General features: G+C 51.3%; 1 protein-coding gene across 1 annotated transcript in view; it reads left to right on the top strand.

Moving 5' to 3' along the window:
- Positions 1-19,232, top strand: part of LOC119963634 (involucrin-like) — a 134,992-nt gene extending 115,760 nt beyond the window's left edge. Inside the window, exons 3-4 of the mRNA XM_038792964.1 lie at positions 15,598-17,160; positions 19,176-19,232. Coding sequence (XP_038648892.1) covers positions 15,598-17,160; positions 19,176-19,232 — 1,620 coding nt within the window. The remainder of the gene's footprint in view (positions 1-15,597; positions 17,161-19,175) is intronic.
- The last annotated feature ends 3,363 nt before the right edge of the window (positions 19,233-22,595 follow it).

Below are 22,595 nucleotides of genomic sequence, written 5' to 3'. Positions count from 1 at the left end.
CATACAGCTGATGGGTCGGCTGGGACCAGAAGGCACCTCGGGAAAGTGCCCTGGGGGGACACCTATATGACCCGTGGCCTTAAGTTCAAAGTAGACCGTTAGTGGTGTGCGCAACTACATGGCTGCCTTGCTGGCTGCGGCAATGGTGTTCCATGCCCGACCCACCTCCTGGTCACCCCCCCCCCCCCCCCCACTCCTAACTATTCCCCCCAGCCCTTGGCAGAAGCCCCCCCACCGGCCAGTTGTACAACTGTCAGCAAACTATGGCAATTTTGGACACCTCCATACCCACTCTCTGCCACTCCGGTTTCACGATTTTCAAAAGCACAAGTGAACCGCGTTTTCCGGAACTCGGCCTATCAGAGGAGGAGAATCGCGGAGGCCATGGAGAATACTAGGCTGGGTTCTCTAATGATATGCAAACGGGGTCTACTGTACATGCGTTCCGGAACGCATTGACACCGTTGTCGAGGTGCTGGAGAATTGAGATTTGCCGTCAAATCGGCGACTGCCGCAATTTTGGTGTCAAAACCGATTCTCCACTGAATCGGCTTTCCCATTTCGGCGTCGGCTATTTGACAATCTTGCCCACAGACTCCAAAACTCTCATGGGCTATTTATATTGCTCTTGTACCTTGGGAATGTTATCCAACATGGTTCATGTAAATTAGTAGTCTATGTGGGGAAATGAAAACAATACCCCAAATTTCCCTTCATAATTATAAATTAACCTTATTTTTTTATTTCACAACATTGCAGCAGTGTTTTTCAGAGAAGATGTCCCACAGACAATAGATATTTTATAGAGTTGTTGGTGAAAAGAAAGTTTTACTCAATTTGAATTAATTTTGACTTAGATCCAAACTCAGCTACAATAATTTGTTTCAAAACACATTGGGGATCTTTGAGGATTGCGGATACCTTTTTGAAATTACTTAAACCCAATCCTGAGGTAGAAATACCTTGGCGAGTTATTTTTCATTATTTGGTTAATTCAATTGAATGAAATTCTTCAACTTGGTATTTCAATAAAATAATTAACTGCTAATTTTACATTGGTTAATAACTTTGCTTTAGCAGTAGTCCAAGGATATAAAACTGAAGACCTCAGAGATTATCCAGAGGTGACTTTACACAATGCTGCAACAACTGGCAAGACAGAAAATGCTTTCTTTTCTATCATAAACTTCAAGAGAGGTGCATTCTCTCCCTTTGCTATGTCTATTCTTATTGGAAGCGCGAGCAGCAACTATTAAAGTTGTCCTAAAGATTAAAGGCATATCCCGACTTCAACCATAGCCTTTACTTCTGCACTAACAATATGCTGATTTAAAATATTGTTATCGAACTATTAAAATCTAGAAATATACTTACATTTATATAGCACCTTCTTACGGTAAAACATCTAAAGGTTGGTCACACATTTTATTTTGAAATGCAGCAGCTATTATTTTGTGATCAATTCTGTTGCGTAGTTGAAGAACCTTTAGGTGCAGTTGGAATTCAGTCCCATCTGAGAAAAGTCTAAGTTAAATACTAAATCTGAGATGGTGAAGCTGGGTATAATGTTAAACTAAGTACTGGCAGTAGAAGACAGTTAGGCCAGTCAGATAAAAGGGAGAATGGAATGGTGCAGGCTTGCTGCATCATTGACCATGTTTCGCTACCATGATGAAAAAATTGTTCGGGATAATATTAACAGACAATTTGGACCTCCTGGGGCTTTACAAGAAACTGTTTCTCTTTATTTGACTCAGAAAAAGACGGGGTTTAAATACAGTGGGGGGTGATTCTCTAGCCGCGTTGCACCCGGAGCAAATCTTGCTTTGTTGGTAAAATAAAAGAGAGTCCCTAAACGGGATTTGCACCAGGCACCAACAGTGTGCAATGCTCTCAGCCTGTTGCAGCTGACGCAATGTGGTCTGCACCCTTTCTGGGCATGAACCAGATCAGCATATTTTAATCATCATTTATAATTGCTGGGACAGTTTGATGCCTGATTCTCCCGGCTCCCAGTACTGTACCTCCCGCCTGTGCAGCATGAATGCAGTGGGAATCACTACTGTTCTCCACCACTGGAAGCAGCACGGGCAGCATGGGCAGCATGGTAGCCTTGTGGATAGCACAACTGCTTCACAGCTCCAGGGTCCCAGGTTCGATTCCGGCTTGGGTCACTGTCTGTGCGGAGTCTGAACATCCTCCCCGTGTGTGCGTGGGTTTCCTTCGGGTGCTCCAGTTTCCTCCCACAGTCCAAAGATGTGCAGGTTAGGTGGATTGACCATGATAAATTGCCCTTAGTGTCCAAAATTGCCCTTTGTGTTGGGTGGGGTTACTGGGTTATGGGGATAGGGTGGAGGTGTTGACCTTGGGTAGGGTGCTCTTTCCAAGAGCCGGTGCAGACCCAATGGGCCGAATGGCCTCCTTCTGCACTGTAAATTCTATGAAAGACATGATGACTACACTGGGGAAGGCTTTGAGGTCAGTGGAGCCCCCAGGTAGTTGGTAACATGGCAGGGCAGTGCCTCACCACCTGGCCTGATTGGCGCTGCCAGGGTGCCAGAGAGCAATGCCAGGGTTGCACTGACAAAGCGCAGAGGCTGAAAAGTGTGGGGCCTGTAAAATGCATGAAGTTGGGGGCATTTGGTGACCCCATTGCTGTATCTACTGTATTTTTACTACAAGGCATGGCGACAGTGCTTTGATTTGAAAAGTTAAGTGACCATTAAATAATCTGGTTCAGGTTGTTACTTCTATTTTCTAATTCATTGATGGGATTTGGGCCTCATTGGCTTTGCCAACATTAATTACTTATCCATAATTGCCCTTCGGAAGTTGGTGGTGAAACTGGTATTTTGAACCGCTGCAGTCCATGTGGTGTAGGTACACCCAAAGTGCCGTTAGGAAGGGAATTTCTGGATTTTGATCTCGCGATATACGATGATATATTTCCAAATGAGGATGATGAGTGGCTTGGAGAGGAAATTCCAGGTGGTGGCATCACCATGCAACTGTTGCCCTAGATGGTAGTGATCATGGGTTTGCAATGTGCTTTCTCAGAGCTTTGGTCAGTTTGTGCAATTATTCTTGTAGATGGCACACACTGCGGCGATTGTGAGTCAATGGTGGAGTGAGCGAATGTTTGTGGAGAGGTGGCACACAAGTGGGCTACTATGTCCTGGATGGTGTCGAGATTCTTGAGTGTTGATGGAGCCTCACTCATCCATGCAAGTGGAGAGAATTCCTTCACACTCCTGACTTTTGCCTTGTAGGTGGTGGACAGGCTTTGGGGAGTAAGGAGGTGAGTTAATTGCTGCAAGATTCCAAGCCTCTGATGTTGTCTTGTAACCACAGTATTTATATGGCTCGTCCAGTTCAGTTTTTGGTCTATCATAACCCCTAGGATGTTTCTTTTCTTTATTTTTTTCCAATTAAGGGACAATTTAGCATGGCCAATCCACCTTCCCTGCACATTTTTGGCTTGTGGGGGTGAGAGCCACGAAGACATGGGTAAAATGTGCAAACTCCACGCAGACAGTGACCCAGGGCCGGAATCAAACCCGGGTCCTCGGCACCGTGAGGCAACAGTGCTACCCACTGCGCCACCGTGCCGGCCTAACCCCTAGGATGTTGATAGTTGGGGAGTCGGCAATGGTAATGCCATTGAATGTCAAGAGGCATTGGTTAGGTTATCTCTTGTTGGAGATGGTCATTGCCTGGACTTTTGTGGCATGAATGTTAATTGCCACTTCTCAGCTAAAGCCTGGATATTGTCCATGTTTTGCTACATTTGAACATGGACTGCTTCAGTATTTGAGGAGTCACAAAAGGTGCTGAAAATTGTACAATCATCAGTGAATAGCCCCACGTCTGACCTTATGATGGAAGGAAGGTCTTTGATTAAGCAGCTGAAGCTGGTTGGGCCTCGGACACGACTCTGAAGAACTCCTGCAGTGATGTCCTGGAACTGATATGATTGATCTGAACAGCCATGAGCATTCTCCTTTGTGCCAGGTACGATCAATCCAGTGAAGGGTTTTCCTCCGATTCTCACTGACTCCAGTTTTGGTAGGTCTCCTTGACGCATTCGCGGACTTGGGAATCCATTCTATGGGCAGAATCCTCCCAAAAGGGAACAAACTTCCCGAGTGAGCGCATTTAGCGGGTGCTTCCCGGCACTCGTGGTACTGAGAAACACATGGGGTGGGATTCTCCAACCCCCCGCCGGGTTGGAGAATCGCCAGGGGGTGGCATGAATCCCGCCTCTGCCGGCCGCCGAATTTGGCGGGGGCGGGAATCGCGCCGCGCTGGTCAGCGGCCGCTCGCAGCGCCCCCCCCCGGCGATTCTCCGGCCCGCAATGGGCCGAAGTCCCGCTGATTCTTTGCCAGTCCCGCCGGCGTAAATTAGACTAGGTCCCTTACCAGGGGACCTGGTGGAGTGGGTGGGCTCTGGGGTCCTGGGGGGGGGGGAAATCTGTCCCCGGTGGGTGACCCCACAGTGGCCTGGCCCACGATCGGGGCCCACCGATCCGCGGGCGGGTCTGTGCTGTGGGGGCACTCTTATCCTACGTTCCGGCCGTGTCAGCCTCCGTGATGGCCAACGCATAGGTGAACACCCCCCCTGCGCATGCACGGAGATGACGTCAGCAGCCGCTGATGCTCCCGCACCGGCTGGCAGAGTCCCTTCATCCCAGGCTGGCGTGGCGCCAAGGGCCTTCCATGCCGGCCGGCGGGTCGCAAACCACTCCGGCCCCGCCCTACCCCCGCCTGGTACGGGAGAATCCCACCCATGGTTATTCAATGTGACCCATGTTAAACAAGGGGCTTGAACAAGGAATGCACCACCGAGGCCATGCATAGCCCCGGTTTTTAAAACAATGGGGAGCTCCCCTCGCCGGAACTCCCGTTGTGGCGCGAGACTGGGACGCCATTTTTAAATGGTGTCCTGATCTCCGGTGTCCCCAAATGAACCCCTGACCGCCCTCCCCAAGCCCAACATGCGAGGGTCCCCTGAACCCCCCCCCTCCCCCCACACCCACACCAGGCAACCCCAGTCCGATCGCACATGTGAAAAAAAGCCAAATTGGCACCCAGGTGGCACTGTCAGGCTGTCACTGCCAAGGTGCCAGGCTGGCACTGCCAGGGTACCCAGATGGCACCAGCAGTGCCAGGGCACAACCCTGCCCATTGCGCATGCATCCGAGGGTCTCTGCTCCCATTGGAGACCCCCACGAGTGCCTTTCCATCTGGTCCCTCTTTGTGGGGTCCAGTATCAAACGGGTCTCGCCCAAGGTCCCTGAGGCAAAGGGATTGAATCCCAAAGCCTCAGGTACCTCGGGATTCTGCAAGTTAGAGTAAGGCTTACTGTCTCATTCTAATAGGCAGATTTGCCAAAAAGTAATTCCGCCCATGGCAATGATGTCGCCTAAAATGGACAGTCAGCTCTCGAGGTGCCATCATCATTGTCTATCCTGGATGCTTATGAACCAGTTGTTCCAAATGGCTTGTTATCATACACCCGATTCAGAATGATCGCACAGGTACCATGTTGGATATTTAAGTGCTAATTCTGCACTGGAAAATGGGTGCAGCAACTATACGAATTTAGACTAAAACTATTATGTTAGCCATAAGGATTTCTGTATAAGTACATCATTAGTTTGTATCCCAAAAACAACAGGCCGACTTGGAGCGGACGAAAACAAATAAATATAAAAGAAAGTAACAAGCAAATCCACACTTAATTAAATACAGAGTTGTTTGGAGTCGTAGACAAGACATGATAATGGCACTGAGAGGGCAGACTGTCCATTTTAGGAAGATCGTTGTTTTGGGGAGGATGACATTCTGCACTTACCACAGGAATAAATGATTCTTCAATTCATGAGAATTGTTATAAAGAAAGCGGAGTGCAGTTGTTATTAAAATCTCCACAGAAAACAAAAGGATAACATCTGTGTCAACTGAGGGATTGTGAAATTAACCAAATTTAAAATAAAATGAGACCAAAACACAGACTGTAAAATTGCAGTCAGACAAATAATACTTTTAATTGTGAAGTACCATTTTTGCATGCTCATTTTAAATATTATTGTGGTCTATGGAAAAGTAACAGTCATTCCCAAACATACAAAATGACTTCCAAATGGACCAGTGAATTTTCTGTTTTCCACATTCTGCATCTCTTCATTGTTTTGCAGAGAAAAATATTCTTAGTGTTAAGTGCATTTTAACACAGGTTGCTTGCCCAATATGAAGCAGATTGAATTTGTTCACATTTTTGTTGCTGTTGAAGCCATGAATAACATGTAGAGTGGGCTATCTACATTTCCCAATATTAGTGATGTATTAGAATCTCAATTCCATCAGCGTTTGTACAGTATGTCATACAGCTTTCAAAAGAAAAATAACTTTCAAGAAATGATTAAACTTTGGGAACAAAAAATTCTGTAAGTTCCACTGTAATATATAATTGCTTCATGAGCTTGTTCTATCTTAATGTCTGTATCCACTGCTGATGTTAAAGGTGAAGGAAACAAAATTAAATTATGCTACCTTCAGACTTTCAAAAGAAAGTCATGAGAATAATAAAGTTGATTATCTGATTTCATACAGAAATGTGTCCTTTTTCTACTCATTCAATGCCAACTTGTACAATGCAATTTTTAACTTTTTAGTTTATCTGCTGAATAAAGATATATCATGGGCTGGATTCTCTGTTTTGGGGATTATGTCCCCACGCCATCGTAAAAATAAAGGTCTTTCAAGCCAGAAAAACTGGCGTGAAAGGGCCACATATTCATAGCCCTGCAGGGGGCGAGCAGTGAACAATCGTAAGAATAGCAGCTTTTGCTACCGATATGGGCCCCCGCACTTCCGGGTCAGAGGGCGCGCATGCGCACGGCGGCGGCCTCCAGCAGCTGCGCCATGCTCCATGGCGGACTCAGACCGCGGACCTGGACCTTAAACATAGTGCTCCCAATCGGCCACTTTCCCGACCGGACCGCCCCCCCCCCCCAAAAAATTGCCCTGCCCCGTATGAGACCCCCCCCCCCCTCCGATCGGTCTGCCCACGATCAGGGTGGCCGCGGACTGAGTCCGCAGTCGCCATGCTAGCATCCCGACCGGCAGGACCATGTTAGATCCACGCCATCGGGACTTCAGCTGGTCTGGAGCGGAGAATGGCGGAGCGGGTCTCCAGCAATGGCCGCAGGTAGGGGATATGCAGCGAAGTACGCTGCTTTTCGGGGCCCGGAGAATCGGGGAACCAGCACCGGTCCCGATTCCATGCGGGAAAATGGACTCTCCGCCCCGGCACCGGCCGCGATTTCGGCATCAGGGTGCGGAGAATCCAGCCCCATATTCCTAACTTTTAAGATACAAACCTTATTAAATGTGGACTTATTGAAATTTACTGTTAGTTTTTAAAATGAACCAGGTGCTACCGCAAAGATGGCTGCTGAAGGTTAGATGATCAGCCCTATCTATTCAAAAACCACCACACAGTCTAAAACAGACAAAAGGGCACATTCCAGACAAAAAGATGCCAATTACATATATCCTGAGACCATCTAAAGAATTTCCTGAATTGAATACTGTGGTGAATGTAATTCACACTGTATTGTATTGTGTCTAATATATTGCATTGTGTCCTTGTGGGCTCTGTCTGTGAGCCGTTGCGCGGCTCTGCCCACAGGGGGAGATGAGGAGCTTGTACAGGGCTCCACCCTTAGCTCCACCCATGGCTCTGCCCATGGCCCCTCCCACTACCGGAAGTATAATGTGCTGCAGCCGTGTGAGCCTGCCCTCAGTTCTTCTGGTCACAGGCAGGCTCAGTTGTAAGTCTATTAAAACCACAGTTTACTTCCAATCATGTTCCGAGTGAATTGATGGTCACATCAATTTAATAGACTTAAGAAAACTACCACTGGAATCAGCCCTCAAACCTGATCGACTAGAACTCAACCCGCAGGCTGCAGAGGCGAAGGAAATTTTTCTACACTGGCTTCGATGTTTCAAGGCCTACCTGGCTGCACCGACCATCTCCGAGACTAAAGAGGAGCAGAAACTCAGCATACTGCTCGCACAGGTGAGCCATCGCATCTCTACACAACTCAATTGTACCGACTCCTATACTGAGGCCCTCGCTATGCTCGACCGATTGTACGTGCGGCCGGTAAATGAGGTCTACGCGCGGCACATTTTCACTAGCCGCCGACAGCACCCCGCATAGTCGCTAGAGGACTTCCTACGCGACTTAAAAACCCTTGCTCGGGAATTCAACTTTCAGGCTGTAACTGCCTCCCGGCATATGGAACTCGCTGTCTGTGATGTGTACGTTGCGGGGCTCCGGTCTAACTATGTGCGCCAGCGACTACTCGAGAAAGGGGCCCAGAACTTGGAGGACACGGTAGAGCTAGGAACTACTATGGAGGTCACTTTCTGCAGTCTAAACTCATTCCCCGCGGACCAAGCGACCCCATCGTGGACCCCCGACCAGCCACCGCCCTACGTGAGGGAGTCATAGAGGCCAGTAACAGCCTCTGGAGAGCTCAGGTGGTGGTCGTTCAAGACCGGGGAAAAGTTCCGGATGGTGGTTGATTACAGCCAGACCATTAACCGGTTCACGCACCTCGATGCGTGCCCCCTCCCCAGAATTGCAGACATGGTCAACCAGATCGCCCAATACCGCATATTCTCCACGGTGGATCTGAAGGTTAATGGGGGTTGTTGGGTTACTGGGATAGGTATACGTGGGCTTGAGTAGGGTGATCATTGCTCGGCACAACATCGAGGGCCGAAGGGCCTGTTCTTTGCTGTACTGTTCTAAAAGTCTGCTTACCACCAGCTCCCAATCCGCCCGGAGGACCGCCACTGCACGGCGTTCGAGGCAGATGGCTGCCTCTTACATTTCCTCCGGGTCCCCTTTGGCGTCACAAATGGGGTCTCGGTGTTCCAACGAGCAATGGACCGAATGGTGGACCAGTACGGGCTGCGGGCCACGTTTCCGTACTTGGACAATGTCACCATCTGCGGCCATGATCAGCAGGACCACAACGCCAACCTCCACCGATTTCTCCAAACCGCCCAGAAACGCAATCTCACCTCCAATAAAGAGAAATGCGTTTTCTGCACTACCAGACTAGCCATCCTCGGCTATGTCGTGGAAAACGGAATCCTGGGACCCGACCCGGACCGTATGCGCCCCCTCTTACAACTCCCTCCCCCTCATTGTCCCAGGGCCCTCAAGAGGTGCCTGGGATTCTTCTCTTATTACGCCCAGTGGGTTCCACAGTATGCGGACAAAGCCCACCCACTATTTAAGACCACACTCTTCCCACTGTCAGCTGAGGCGCGCCAGGCCTTCAACTGCATCAAGGAGGACAACGCCAAAGCTGCCATGCGGGCGGTGGATGAATCTGTCCCCTTCCAAGTGGAGAGCGACGCCTCAGAGGTCGCTATCGCCGCCACTCTGAACCAGGCAGGGAGACTTGGCAGAGAGACAAGATGCATCATCAGCATCTTGATGATGGCGCCGGAGCGAGGCGACTCTCTGCAGGCTCTCCCCAACAGATCCACTTTTAACCTTATTTATACTCGTTCTAACCTTTTAAAAATTAATTCTAAAGCTAACATTATTACTAACCTCTCTCTTTTATCTTCTCTTGCAGGCTTGAAGATCCTCCGAGTCCCTTGGAGACCTTGTGACCCGACCCGACCTGACCTCCGTGACCTGGAAGAAGATCGGGCCCAAACCGGAAGTGAAGCCCCGACCTCGATTTGGAGCCGACCCGAGCTTCGGAGCTCCAAACCCGGCCTAACAACCGACGCCAGCCCCCGGATCGCCCGGCCTTGTCCCCGGAGATCCCGACCCGACCCCCGATGGCAAGACACGGCTCAACGCGACCCCGAGAGACCCGCCCAGCGACCCAACCCGGAGAGGCCCGCCCAGCAACCCGACCTACCTGGTGATGGAAGAAAGAAAAATCCACATGAAGGCCCAACCGTGCCGACTTCAAGATCCGACCCCAGGAGCGCCCAGGAAGGGAACAGACCATGGGACCTAGCCCAATCTGCCCCAGGAAGCCCCTGCCCACGACCCAGGACCCCAGAAACAACGGAGACTGCGCTCGAGGACCCGAACACGCTGCAAGGTATTCCCGCGCACGCAGAACGCCGGGACCCATCCGGATCGCAAACTCACCCCCCCCAGCAACCCCACTACCTCAACCAGCGCCCGGGGCCCTGCCAGACGCGACCCCGGAAATGTAAACAGCGCCCTGGACCTCGCCAGACGCAACCACCTACCTTCCACAAGGGCAGACGTCTCCCATCAGATCCCAGGATCATCCAGCAGCAGCCGCCGACCGAGAAAGCGAGGGAAACGCAGCGGTCTGCAGGTTAGACTGAAGGAATGCGGTTTCAAGACCTCTCTCCCCAGCATACTCCTGGCAAACGTCCAAGCGATTGAAAACAAGCTGGATGAACTTAACGCCAGACTTACCTCTCAGAGGGAAGTAAGAGACTGCTGTGTGCTCTGTTTCACAGAGACATGGCTCACCCCCGCCTCACCGGACTGTGCCATACAACCTGAAGGCTTCTCTATTCACCGAGCGGACCGCACGGCATCTTCAGGCAAAGCGAAGAGTGGAGGGGTTTGCCTCCTCATCAACTCCTCCTGGTGCTTGGATGTGGTGACCCTGGCGACCTACTACTCCCCAGACCTGGAATACTTGACCGTAAAGTGCCGCCCATACTATCTTCCACGTGAGTTCACTTCAGCCATTATCACAGCGGTCTACATCCCACCCCAGGCAGAAGTGAGGAAGGCGCTGGATGAACTGTACACAGTCATAAACAACTATGAAACAGAACACCCGGAGGCCCTGTTCATTGTGGCCGGAGACTTCAACAAAGCCAACCTCAAGAGTGTACTGCCAAAATTCCACCAGCACATCTCCTGTACCACCCGGGGCGACAACACTCTTGACCACTGCTACTCAAAAATCAAGGGCGCCTACCGTTCCATCCCCCGACCGCACTTTGGAAAAATCAGACCATAAGACTGTGCTCCTTCTCCCGGCTTACAAGCAGAAACTCAAGCGGGAGAATCCAGCTAAGAAGGTTGTGCAGTGCTGGTCCGAGGAGACAGAAGAGCTCTTACGTGACTGCTTGGAGACAGTGGACTGGTCCATATTTAAGAACTCAGCGACTAACTTAAATGAGTATGTCACCACCGTCACAGACTTCATCAGCAAATGTGTGGACGACTGCGTGCCAAAGAAAGCAGTACGTACGTTCCCCAACCGGAAACCATGGCTCAACCGCGAGATTGACTCCCTACTGAAGGACAGATCTGAGGCGTTCAAGGCAGACGACCCTGTCCTATACAAGAAATCCAGGTACGACCTCCGCAAAGCCATCCGAGATGCCAAGAGAGAATATCAAACTAAACTAGAGTCACAGACAGACTCTCGGCGGTTGTGGCAAGGACTAAGCAACATAACGGGCTACAAAGCGAAGCCGAGCAGTATCTCTGGCAGCAGTGCACCCCTCCCCGATGAACTTAATGCATTCTATGCTCGGTTTGAGCAGGTAACCAACAATCCGCTATCGAGTGCCCCAGCAACCCATAATTCACCCATACCCACCATCACAGTTTCCGAAGTCAGATCGGCCTTCCTGAAAGTGAACCCACGGAAGGCAATGGGCCCGGACGGGATCCCTGGACGGGCACTCAGAGCCTGCGCGGACCAGCTGGCAGAGGTTTTCACAGACATCTTTAACCTATCCCTACTCCACTCCCAGGTCCCCACCTGCTTCAAGAAGACCACCATCATACCGGTACCAAAGAAGAACCAGGCAACGCGCCTCAATGACTACCGCCCGGTGGCCCTGACGTCAGTTGTAATGAAGTGCTTCGAGAGGCTGATCATGAAGCGCATCACCTCCATACTCCCGGAACGCCTTGACCCACTTCAATTCGCATACCGTCGCAACCGGTCCACATCAGACGCCATTTCCCTGGCCCTACACTCATCCCTAGAGCATCGCGAAAACAAGGACTCCTACATCAGACTCCTATTTATTGACTACAGCTCCGCCTTCAACACCATAATCCCAGCCAAGCTCATATCAAAGCTCCAAAACCTAGGACTTGGCTCTCCACTCTGCAACTGGATCCTTGACTTTCTGACCAACAGACCACAGTCAGTAAGAATGAACACCAACACCTCCTCCACAATAGTCCTCAACACCGGTGCCCCGCAAGGCTGCGTACTTAGCCCCCTACTCTACTCCCTGTACACACACGACTGCATGGCAAAACTTGGTTCCAACTCCATCTACAAGTTTGCTGACGATACGACCATAGTGGGCCGGATCTCGAATAACGACGAGTCTGAATACAGGAGGGAGATAGAGAACCTAGTGGAGTGGTGCAGCGACAACAATCTCTCCCTTAATGCCAGCAAAACTAAAGAGCTGGTCATCGACTTCAGGAAGCAAAGTACTGTACACACCCCTGTCAGCATCAACGGAGCCGAGGTAGAGATGGTGAGCAGTTTCAAATTCCTAGGGGTGCACATCACCAAAAATCTATCCTGGTCCACTCACATCGACGCTATCACCAAGAAAGCACAACAGCGCCTTTACTTCCTCAGGATACTAAGGAAATTCGCATGTCCACATTAACCCTTACCAACTTTTACAGATGCACCATAGAAAGCATCCTATCGGGCTGCATCACAGCCTGGTATGGCAACTGCTCGGTCCAGGACTGCAAGGAACTTCAGAGAGTCGTGAATACCGCCCAGTCCATCACACGAACCTGCCTCCCATCCATTGATTCCATCTACACCTCCCGCTGCCGGGGGAAAGCAGGCAGCATAATCAAGGATCCCTCCCACCCGGCTTACTCACTTTTCCAACTTCTTCCATCGGGCAGGAGATTCAGAAGTCTGAGAACACGGACGAACAGACTCAAAAACAGCTTCTTCCCCACTGTCACCAGACTCCTAAATGACCCTCTTATGGACTGACCTCATTAACACTACACCCATGTCTGCTTCATCCGATGCCAATGCTTATGTGGTACATTGTATATATTGTGTTGCCCTATTATGTATTCTCATGTATTTTCTTGAATTCTGTTCAATTCCCTTTTCTTCCCATGTACTGAATGATCTGTTGAGCTGCTTGCAGAAAAATACTTTTCACTGTACCTCGGTACACGTGACAATAAACAAATCCAATCTAATCCAATCCAATCCAATCCAGTAGCTTTCTACTCCCGAACCCTCTCCGCTTCGGAACTTCGACACTCCTCAGTCGAAAAGGAAGCTCAAGCCATTGTGGAAGCCGTACGGCACTGGAGGCACTACCTCGCAGGTAGGAGGTTTACCCTCATCACCGACCAAATATCGGTTGCCTTCATGTTCGACAACTCGCAAAGGGGCAAAATAAAAAACGATAAATTCTTGAGGTAGAGGATCGAACTCTCCACCTATAATTATGACATCATATATCGACCAGGGAAGCTCAACGAGCCCCCAGATGCCCTGTCCCACGGCACATGCGCCAGCGCGCAAGGTGACCGCCTAAGGCTATCCACAACGACCTTTGCCACCCGGGGGTCACACGGCTCGCCCACTACGTCAAAGCCCAAAATCTGCCTTTCTCCACCAAGGAGGTAAAAGCCATAACCAGGGATTGCCCGATCTGCTCAGAGTGCAAACTTCACTTCTATAGACCAGACAAGGCCCACCTGGTAAAGGCTTCCCAGCCCTTTGAACGCCTGAGCATCGATTTCAAAGGGCCACTCCCCTCGACCAATTGAAATGTGTACTTCCTCAACGTCATAGACATATTCTCCCGCTTCCCCTTTGCCATCCCGTGCCCCGATATGACCTCCCACACAGTCATCAGAGCCCTACACAGTGTCTTCACCCTGTTCGATTTCCCCAGCTATGTACATAGCGACAGGGGTTCGTCCTTCATGAGCGACGAGCTGCATCAGTACCTGCTCAACAAGGGCATTGCCTCGAGCAGCTATAACCCCAGGGGTAACGGGCAGGTGGAGAGGGAGAACGCGACGGTCTGGAAGACCGTTCTACTGACCCACCGGTCCAGGAATCTCCCGACCTCCCATTGGCAGGAGGTCCTCCCCGACGCGCTCCATGCAATTAGGTCCCTCCTGTGCACTGCCACTAACCAGACCCCTCATGAGCGACTATTTGTTTTCCCTAGGGGCACTACCACGGGGCTTCGCTCTCATCTTGGTTGAGGACACCGAGCCAAGTTCTCCGGAAGTACGTCCGGACACACAAAACGAACCCACTAGTAGAGAGAGTACTACTGCTTCACTCGAACCCCCACTACACCTTCATTGAATACCCCGACGGCCGTCAGGGCACCGTTTCCCTCCGGGACCTGGTGCCTGCAGGATCCTCCACCACCACCACCACCGCCCAGGTACCCCTCACACTACACCCCACCCAACCCTTCACGCCTTGAGCCCCCACGCCTATAGTTTTCTTGTGCCCCCTACGCCCGTCACACTGGTCAGGAACGGAGCTCGGACCGAAACACCCCCGGAATCCACCCCCGTATACACACCGACCGTCACCACCCAATCACCCGAAGAAGCTGCAACCCCGGTGCTCCGCCGATCCCAAAGGACGACTCGGCCACCGGACCGGCTCAACCTGTAGACCCATCACCCCCGCCGGACTTGATTTTTTTTACAGGGGGTGTATGTGGTGAAATGTAATTCACACCGTATTGTATTGTGTCTACTGTATTGTATTGTGTCCTTGTGGGCTCTGTCTGAACCGTTGCGCGGCTCTGCCCACAGGGGGAGATTAGGAGTTTGTACAGGGCTCCACCCTCGGCTCCGCCCATGGTCCCTCCCACTATCGGAAGTATAAAGTGCTGCAGCCATGTGAGCCTGCATTTAGTTCTTCTGGTCACAGGCAGGCTCAGTTGTAAGTCTATTAAAACTACAGTTTACTACCAATCGTGTTCCGAGTGAATTGATGGTCACATCAAATACGTCTTTTTTGATGTAAAGAAGGTGATTGTTTTAACCCCCACCCCTCGCTCAGAATGGTTGTCTTCAGACAATAAGCTCGGACATGGTTAATCAACACAAAACTATTACCATATTTGGAAAAGGCACTGAAATTCTGAGGAGTCACATGGAAGGCAATCATGTTTGTCCCATGTAATCTTTAAGCGCTGTCTGAAGAAAACACAACAGCACAAAGGCAGTTTAAAAGAACTGGAGGCAAAAGACATAAGGAGTGGAATTGTCTGATTTTCCCAAGTAGGCACAAATCACTTAATGGCTTGTCAATCTTGAAAGAGGCCAAAAACAGGATTTTCACCAGCGAGGTTTTAGATTGCAATCTTCCCAGCTCCCCTCCAATAACACGATCAGCTTCACATCCAGGAAGGGCACAAACCTGATTAGCTTGAATTTTGAATGCATTTTCATCGACTTAGTGGGCTTGACGTTGCATCTTCAGTCCTCATCAAATCTTCCCAACCACCAGCCATGATGTAACGCCACTGCAAATCACTACTGCTTTTTAAAAACAGGAACTAGGCACCAAGACCTTCGAGAGGGAGAAAGGAGGCACCATGACCTCACAGAGGGAGGAAGGAGGCACCGTGACCTCAGAGAGGGAGGAAGGAGGCACCATGACCTTCGAGAGGGAGGAAGGAGGCACCATGACCTCAGAGAGGGAGGAAGGAGGCACCATGACCTCACAGAGGGAGGAAGGAGGCACCGTGACCTCAGAGAGGGAGGAAGGAGGCACCATGACCTTCGAGAGGGAGGAAGGAGGCACCATGACCTCAGAGAGGGAGGAAGGAGGCACCATGACCTTCGAGAGGGAGGAAGGAGGCACCATGACCTCAGAGAGGGAGGACGGAGGCACCAAGACCTTCGAGAGGGAGGAAGGAGGCACCATGACCTCAGAGAGGGAGGACGGAGGCACCATGACCTCACAGAGGGAGGAAGGAGGCACCGTGACCTCAGAGAGGGAGGAAGGAGGCACCATGACCTTCGAGAGGGAGGAAGGAGGCACCATGACCTCAGAGAGGGAGGAAGGAGGCACCATGACCTTCGAGAGGGAGGAAGGAGGCACCATGACCTCAGAGAGGGAGGACGGAGGCACCAAGACCTTCGAGAGGGAGGAAGGAGGCACCATGACCTCAGAGAGGGAGGACGGAGGCACCAAGACCTTCGAGAGGGAGGAAGGAGGCACCATGACCTCAGAGAGGGAGGACGGAGGCACCAAGACCTTCGAGAGGGAGGAAGGAGGCACCATGACCTCAGAGAGGGAGGACGGAGGCACCATGACCTCAGAGAGGGAGGACGGAGGCACCATGACCTCAGAGAGGGAGGAAGGAGGCACCGTGACCTCAGAGAGGGAGGAAGGAGGCACCATGACCTCAGAGAGGGAGGACGGAGGCACCATGACCTCAGAGAGGGAGGACGGAGGCACCATGACCTCAGAGAGGGAGGAAGGAGGCGCCATGACCTCAGAGAGGGAGGAAGGAGGCACCGTGACCTCAGAGAGGGAGGAAGGAGGCACCATGACCTCAGAGAGGGAGGAAGGAGGCACCGTGACCTCAGAGAGGGAGGAAGGAGGCACCATGACCTCAGAGAGGGAGGAAGGAGGCACCGTGACCTCAGAGAGGGAGGAAGGAGGCACCATGACCTCAGAGAGGGAGGACGGAGGCACCATGACCTCAGAGAGGGAGGAAGGAGGCACCAAGACCTTCGAGAGGGAGGACGGAGGCACCATGACCTCAGAGAGGGAGGACGGAGGCACCAAGACCTCAGAGAGGGAGGAAGGAGGCACCATGACCTCAGAGAGGGAGGAAGGAGGCACCGTGACCTCAGAGAGGGAGGAAGGAGGCACTATGACCTCAGAGAGGGAGGAAGGAGGCACCGTGACCTCAGAGAGGGAGGAAGGAGGCACCGTGACCTCAGAGAGGGAGGAAGGAGGCACCGTGACCTCAGAGAGGGAGGAAGGAGGCACCGTGACCTCAGAGAGGGAGGAAGGAGGCACCATGACCTCAGAGAGGGAGGAAGGAGGCACCGTGACCTCAGAGAGGGAGGACGGAGGCACCATGACCTCAGAGAGGGAGGACGTAGGTGAGCACCACTGTCTCCACCCAGCACCAGAGAGTCCAAGGGGATAGATCGCTGTGCAGCTCCGGTGTGGGGTCGGGAGGTCTGCGGGGGGGGGGGGGGGGGGGGGGGGGGGTCAGGTGAGTTGGGGGGGAGGTGAGAGAAAGAGAATGCTTTTGGGGACAGAAGGGTTTAACAACGGGGTGGGTCGGGGTGGGTGGGGGGTGTCACCATTGGCGGTGGTTACATTCCTGAGATTCATAATAGTGACATAAATTGGCCCTCAAAGCTTAACCCTGAGCAACATCAAATCCTCACAGTCTCAAACTCAAGACTGGGATTCAGCCTCAGGTGTCAGAGCTCTCAGCACGGGAACAAGTGACAAGGGGCTCACTTCTCTCCCCGGTCCCTAACACTCGCCAGTCAGAATCCCTGGAATGAGATCCAGAAGCCCCGCCGTCCTCTGGCACGTCACTCCTAGATGCCCACTAGTGCCTGCACGATACAGTTGAAGCCCTCAGTCATGGTGCTCAGGGCTTCGGACATCTCACACCATGGATCAGGCTTCTAGCCCCAGGCTTTCCACTGTAGATGCCACACATGCAATGTTGGCTTGGGTGACTCGGAATGCCGGCAACATCACCTGCGACTGAAGGTTTTGGGACTCCTCCCTTTGACCTTGCCGTTGCAGTAGTTTTGCTGACACTCCTTCCGGGTATTCCCGGCTCTGCCTTTGCATCTCAAGCAGCTGAGGGACAAAACTCTCCAGAGGCATGGCATGTGGCTCTGTTCGTAATCTTGCTGGAGGGTCTCCTGCCTGGCTGAGGGTCGATTGTTGCCCTTCCCTCCTCCACAGCATCCAACATTCTGGTTAAGGCCCCCTCTGCGGAGCGCACAGCTGGCTTCCTCGCTGCCATCTTCCGAGGATGAATGAGAGAATTGCTGTGGAGCCATTTAAGTGTGGTTTCCCCCTTGATTAAAGTGTTCAAATTATCACTGGGGTGGGCAAATTAGACGGTTTGCACCACAGGCATGACATTTTTCATGTAGGGAATTTTTTTTTAAAGTGTGTAACAATTGCGGTCTGGATCCCATTGCCAGGCAGATGTGATTCGCACCAGTCTTTGTGCTGAAAGTGACACATCGTCAAAATTTGGGAAAACATTGCTCTAAATGTCAACTTGGTGCAAAAACAGAGTGTTGCCCCGCCAGTGGCATTGGCGACTTTTCCTGTCGTATTTTTAGGCACAGAGAAAAATAATTTAAACAGGTTTCACACCACCTTTATGGCAAGTGATATCTGATTTTCCGGTCCTGCCATCAGCTGAGTCCTTCTATCAGTGGTACGCTCCCGAGCAATCCTGCCAGAATGGCTGCAAGGGTGTCTGCTCATGTTTTCAGAGGGTGTCCTGACCCGAATGCTTTATGTTGTGAGGGAGAGGTGCCACATCCTGCACCTTCAGTTAGACAGGAAACACTCCAGTCTGGCTACCAAGCCTACATGGGAGGCAGTGGCAGGGTTTGTGAGCACCAGCTCACTGCACAAGAGGATGGGCATTCAGTGCAGAAAGAAGATGAATGACCTCCGAAGTACAGCCAGGGTCAATTATTCTTCTCATTCATCCCCACAAATCCACTCACAACCCAGGATATATCCACAGGAAGCTCGCTCACTGCCAGCTAAAGGGACCATTCATTCTCCCACAGCATTCCTCATCTGCCCTGCAGATCCATGTTCCCACCCATCAACCGCACATGCCAGACATGCTTACCATCTGCCCTGGCATGCAGCATTTGTTCCCATTTGTTCCTTTGGCTCACAATAAAAAAAGAGAGAGCACAGATGAGCAGAGGAATGGCAGAGTTAAAAATCCTCTCGCCTTTTGAGGAGAGAGCTCTCCAACTGGCTGGGGATGAAGAGGGCCACTCCTACCTGAGGGCGAGGTGGGCACAAAGAAAAAGTGAGGATCCACAGCACAATCATCCATCTCAACAACCTCATGTGAGTTCTGTCTCTTATATCCTTATTCCCCAGCCATGCACTGATGCCATCTCCCTTCTCTTGCAGGCTAACATCAGGATAGCAGCCTAGGACCTCCATCTAGACACCAGCCCAGACAGCAGCTCTGAAGAGCTCTTGGATGTCTAGATCAGTGTTTTTCAGCTCTTTTCCTGGGACCCACATTTGCCAACCGGTCGACCTTCAGGACCCATGCCAGCTAATCTTCCCGACCCACGCCACTTTTGCTTACCTTTAATGTGACAGATGACCTACTTGGTCCTCACAATCTCATTCCAAACAGCTTCACAGGAGGAGAGGACATTGCGCACATCAGATGCAGAGTTCAACTTTGTGCCATCTTCATCTTTGTGAGAACGGAAAATCCAACCGCGCACATGTAAGGAAAAGGTAAGGGTAAAGATAAAGTCACCATAGTTCCAGAAGACTATAGGCTGTTTTCCCCTTTGAGGGGGGGAGCTGACTGGTGGTAATATAACCTGAGGATCACCACATCACAGGCGAAGGCAAGGTTCAGAAGTTGGGCCTTTTCACAAGTAGGTCATCGTGAAGGTTAATAGCGACAGAATGCTTTAACTCAGCACTGGATTCTCCTTGGAGAAGCTACTCCAGAATGCTGACACCCTCGTGGGCTTGTAGCGTGTTTTTAAGGTGCTGTCACAAGTCAGGCAAAGAAACTCAGTCTCCTCATTTGGAGTCAGCTGTCAGTTAATCATCTATTTCTTCTCTGTGCTGAAAGCAATCATCATCCTTTCCTTGTTAATTAAGGTTCAGTTCATTTAGAATTTAAAAGATGTCTGCAGGTAAGACATAGTTAGCATCCAACTTTCATCAGCAAACGAATCAGCCAGAGGGGAAAGCGTGGATTTCACACCTCAGTTCGTAAACACTGCCAAGGACCCCACCCCTTGGCAGCCAACATACCTCTGTGTGGAACAATAAACGGCTGTGCTCGGCCTCCCTATAGGAACACAGAGCCTCAAAAAGCCTGGTACACTGCGTTTAATTAAATTCACAACTTTCACAATTCCTTTCAACACCACTTCAAGATCGGAAGGAATTATTTTTTGATGCCAGTGTCTCACAATGAATAAAGCAATGACTCCAAACAATGTCCTGACCAGCTGCTTCCTTTATCCTTATTATAACTCCGCTGTTTTTCCAAGTCATTTTAGCTGCCCCATCGCTTACGATTCTTCTGCAATGAGCCCAGTCGAGCCATACTTCCCAACCACGTAACTATTCAAAGCTTCAAGACTGTGTGCCTGTCATGCTGGTTGGTAATATCAGACAGCATAGCAAATCCTCAACAAATTTAGGGTGCCAAACATCTGGGGCGGAATTCTTCATTCCAGCGGCTATGTGCCGGCGGCAATGGAGAATATGTGGGTGGTTCACAACAGGAAAATTGGCCCGAATCCCTCAACGATTCCGGTACCAGTGAGGGGCTAACACCGGCTCTGCATGAACCATCCATGGAGCGCGTGGAAAACGGCCGGAGAATCGGCGGGTCCAGGGCCACGCATGCACAGGACTGACAACCTGCACCAGTCGTGCCGAAAAACATGGCGCCGGCCATGCTTGACCCCAACCCACCCACCCCAACCCCACAGCCTACTCCGTGTCCACCGCCCACCACTACCCACAGCCCTTGCAGAAGCCCCGGCCAGAGGTACGGATCGCGGACGAGTGTGATGGTGCTGCGCACTGTCCACAACCAGCACACCAGGTTCCTGACCACTGGGACCACACGTGGCCTGCACCATCAAGGGAAGAACATCGCGGGCGGGCCAGCTGATGATGCGCCAACGGCCTAGCAACTGCTCATGGTGAGCATCCCGATGATTTTGAATTGGAGGGGACAGAGCATCACAAACCAGCATCGAACCGGCGCCTGCCCTGGATCCAGCGTTGGAAGCCATTCTCCGCCCGATCGCTGATCCCGATTTCAGTGTCGGGTTATGGAGAATCCCGCCCTGTATTTTCATCCAGTGCCCACTTTAAACGAGAAATAAGCTGGATTTCTAAATTCTCAGCAATATCACAAATTCAGTCTTCAAATCCCTTTTAAGTTTTGAATATTCCCTGGTACTTCCCTACATATGACACACATGGGCTTTATATCCTGATTTGCATTGGCACAATAACAAAGCATACTTCAAGGAATCATCTTTATACTGCTTTGCTCCCGATTTGAGTTTTTTCTTTGTAGGTAATGTAGTCTTCACCAGAGGAACTGGACCTCTGTACAGAGTTAAAACTAGCACTGCTCTGAGCTGCCATGGACTCTCCAGGGCAGCTTTCTCCAGTACATTTAGATGTGAGATCCTGGTCAGTATGTACACTGCATGTTTGTGTCTCTCACTGTCTCTTCCTTGTAACAAAACAATCCATTTTCACAGTCCCCTTGTCTTCCTTCCTAGCAGTTAAAAAATGTAAGACGCTCTGCTACATGATTTGGCACCAAAAGCACATACATACAGGGCACTTGGCCTGCTCACTGCTGCCAATTATGGCCGGAACACTGCACACAGCTTCATTTTGTTTGTATTTTAAAGCCAGTGGCGGCCACCATTCTCAAGTTAAAAGTCGGTAGCGACTATTGGGCAGCTCTCCTGCAATTGGGACCACCACAGGAATGCCACAACCAATCATTCCGAAACCCCCCAACAACCGCCCGCGACCTATCTGCAGATCACGACCTGCACTTTGAAAAACCCTGGTCTTAGACAGAAGAGGTGACAGAGCTTTCACCTGCCCCCTCCACCAGTGCAGAGACACACATCTCGATGGAATTTAGAAGTAGAGGCTTCGGGGTCACCTCACTTCTTCTGATCCACACCTGGTGAAGGTAGGGACATCCCAGGGAACCTGCACTCAGAGAACTGTTGGAGCCCCAGACAGGTGACTTTCCCTGGACCCAGTCATTCCCCCGTTGCTGGAGCTCTAAAGGCAAAGTTGGGAGTATTAGGAAGGGATGTCCGCATTGGTCCATGGATTGCAAGACCGACTTGAGGAGTCCCAATACCTTCTGTCTGAGGAGGTCGTGCCGACACTCCGAGGCAGCCATGTCAACACTGCGCGGGTGGCAGACACAGTGGATACCTTGGTGCAGAACATTCATTTCATGCCACTGGACATGCACTAAATGGTTCAGGGTGTGAACTCCATGGTGCATGCACTTGTGGCATCTATGAGTACCAACGCCAGAGGCTGGCAGGGCTTCCCGACATCAGTCCAGCTCTATCCCAATTGGGAAGTCAGAGGAGCAGCTGGTGCACCGGGATCTTCCACCCAGAAGACTCTGGGAGTGTCCAACCCATCTGACTTCCCTCGTCCTGTGGCTGAACAGCTCCAGCCCCGTAAGCCAAGGAGGGTGGCACCACCACACAGCAACACCCTCTAGCAGCAGCAGGCCAGGGTCCTCCAGCTCTC

This window comes from Scyliorhinus canicula, chromosome 3, assembly GCF_902713615.1.
Source record: "Scyliorhinus canicula chromosome 3, sScyCan1.1, whole genome shotgun sequence".
NCBI lineage: Eukaryota > Metazoa > Chordata > Chondrichthyes > Carcharhiniformes > Scyliorhinidae > Scyliorhinus > Scyliorhinus canicula.
Note: the sequence above shows the minus strand (reverse complement) of the source record. Positions and strands in the feature narration are given on the sequence as shown.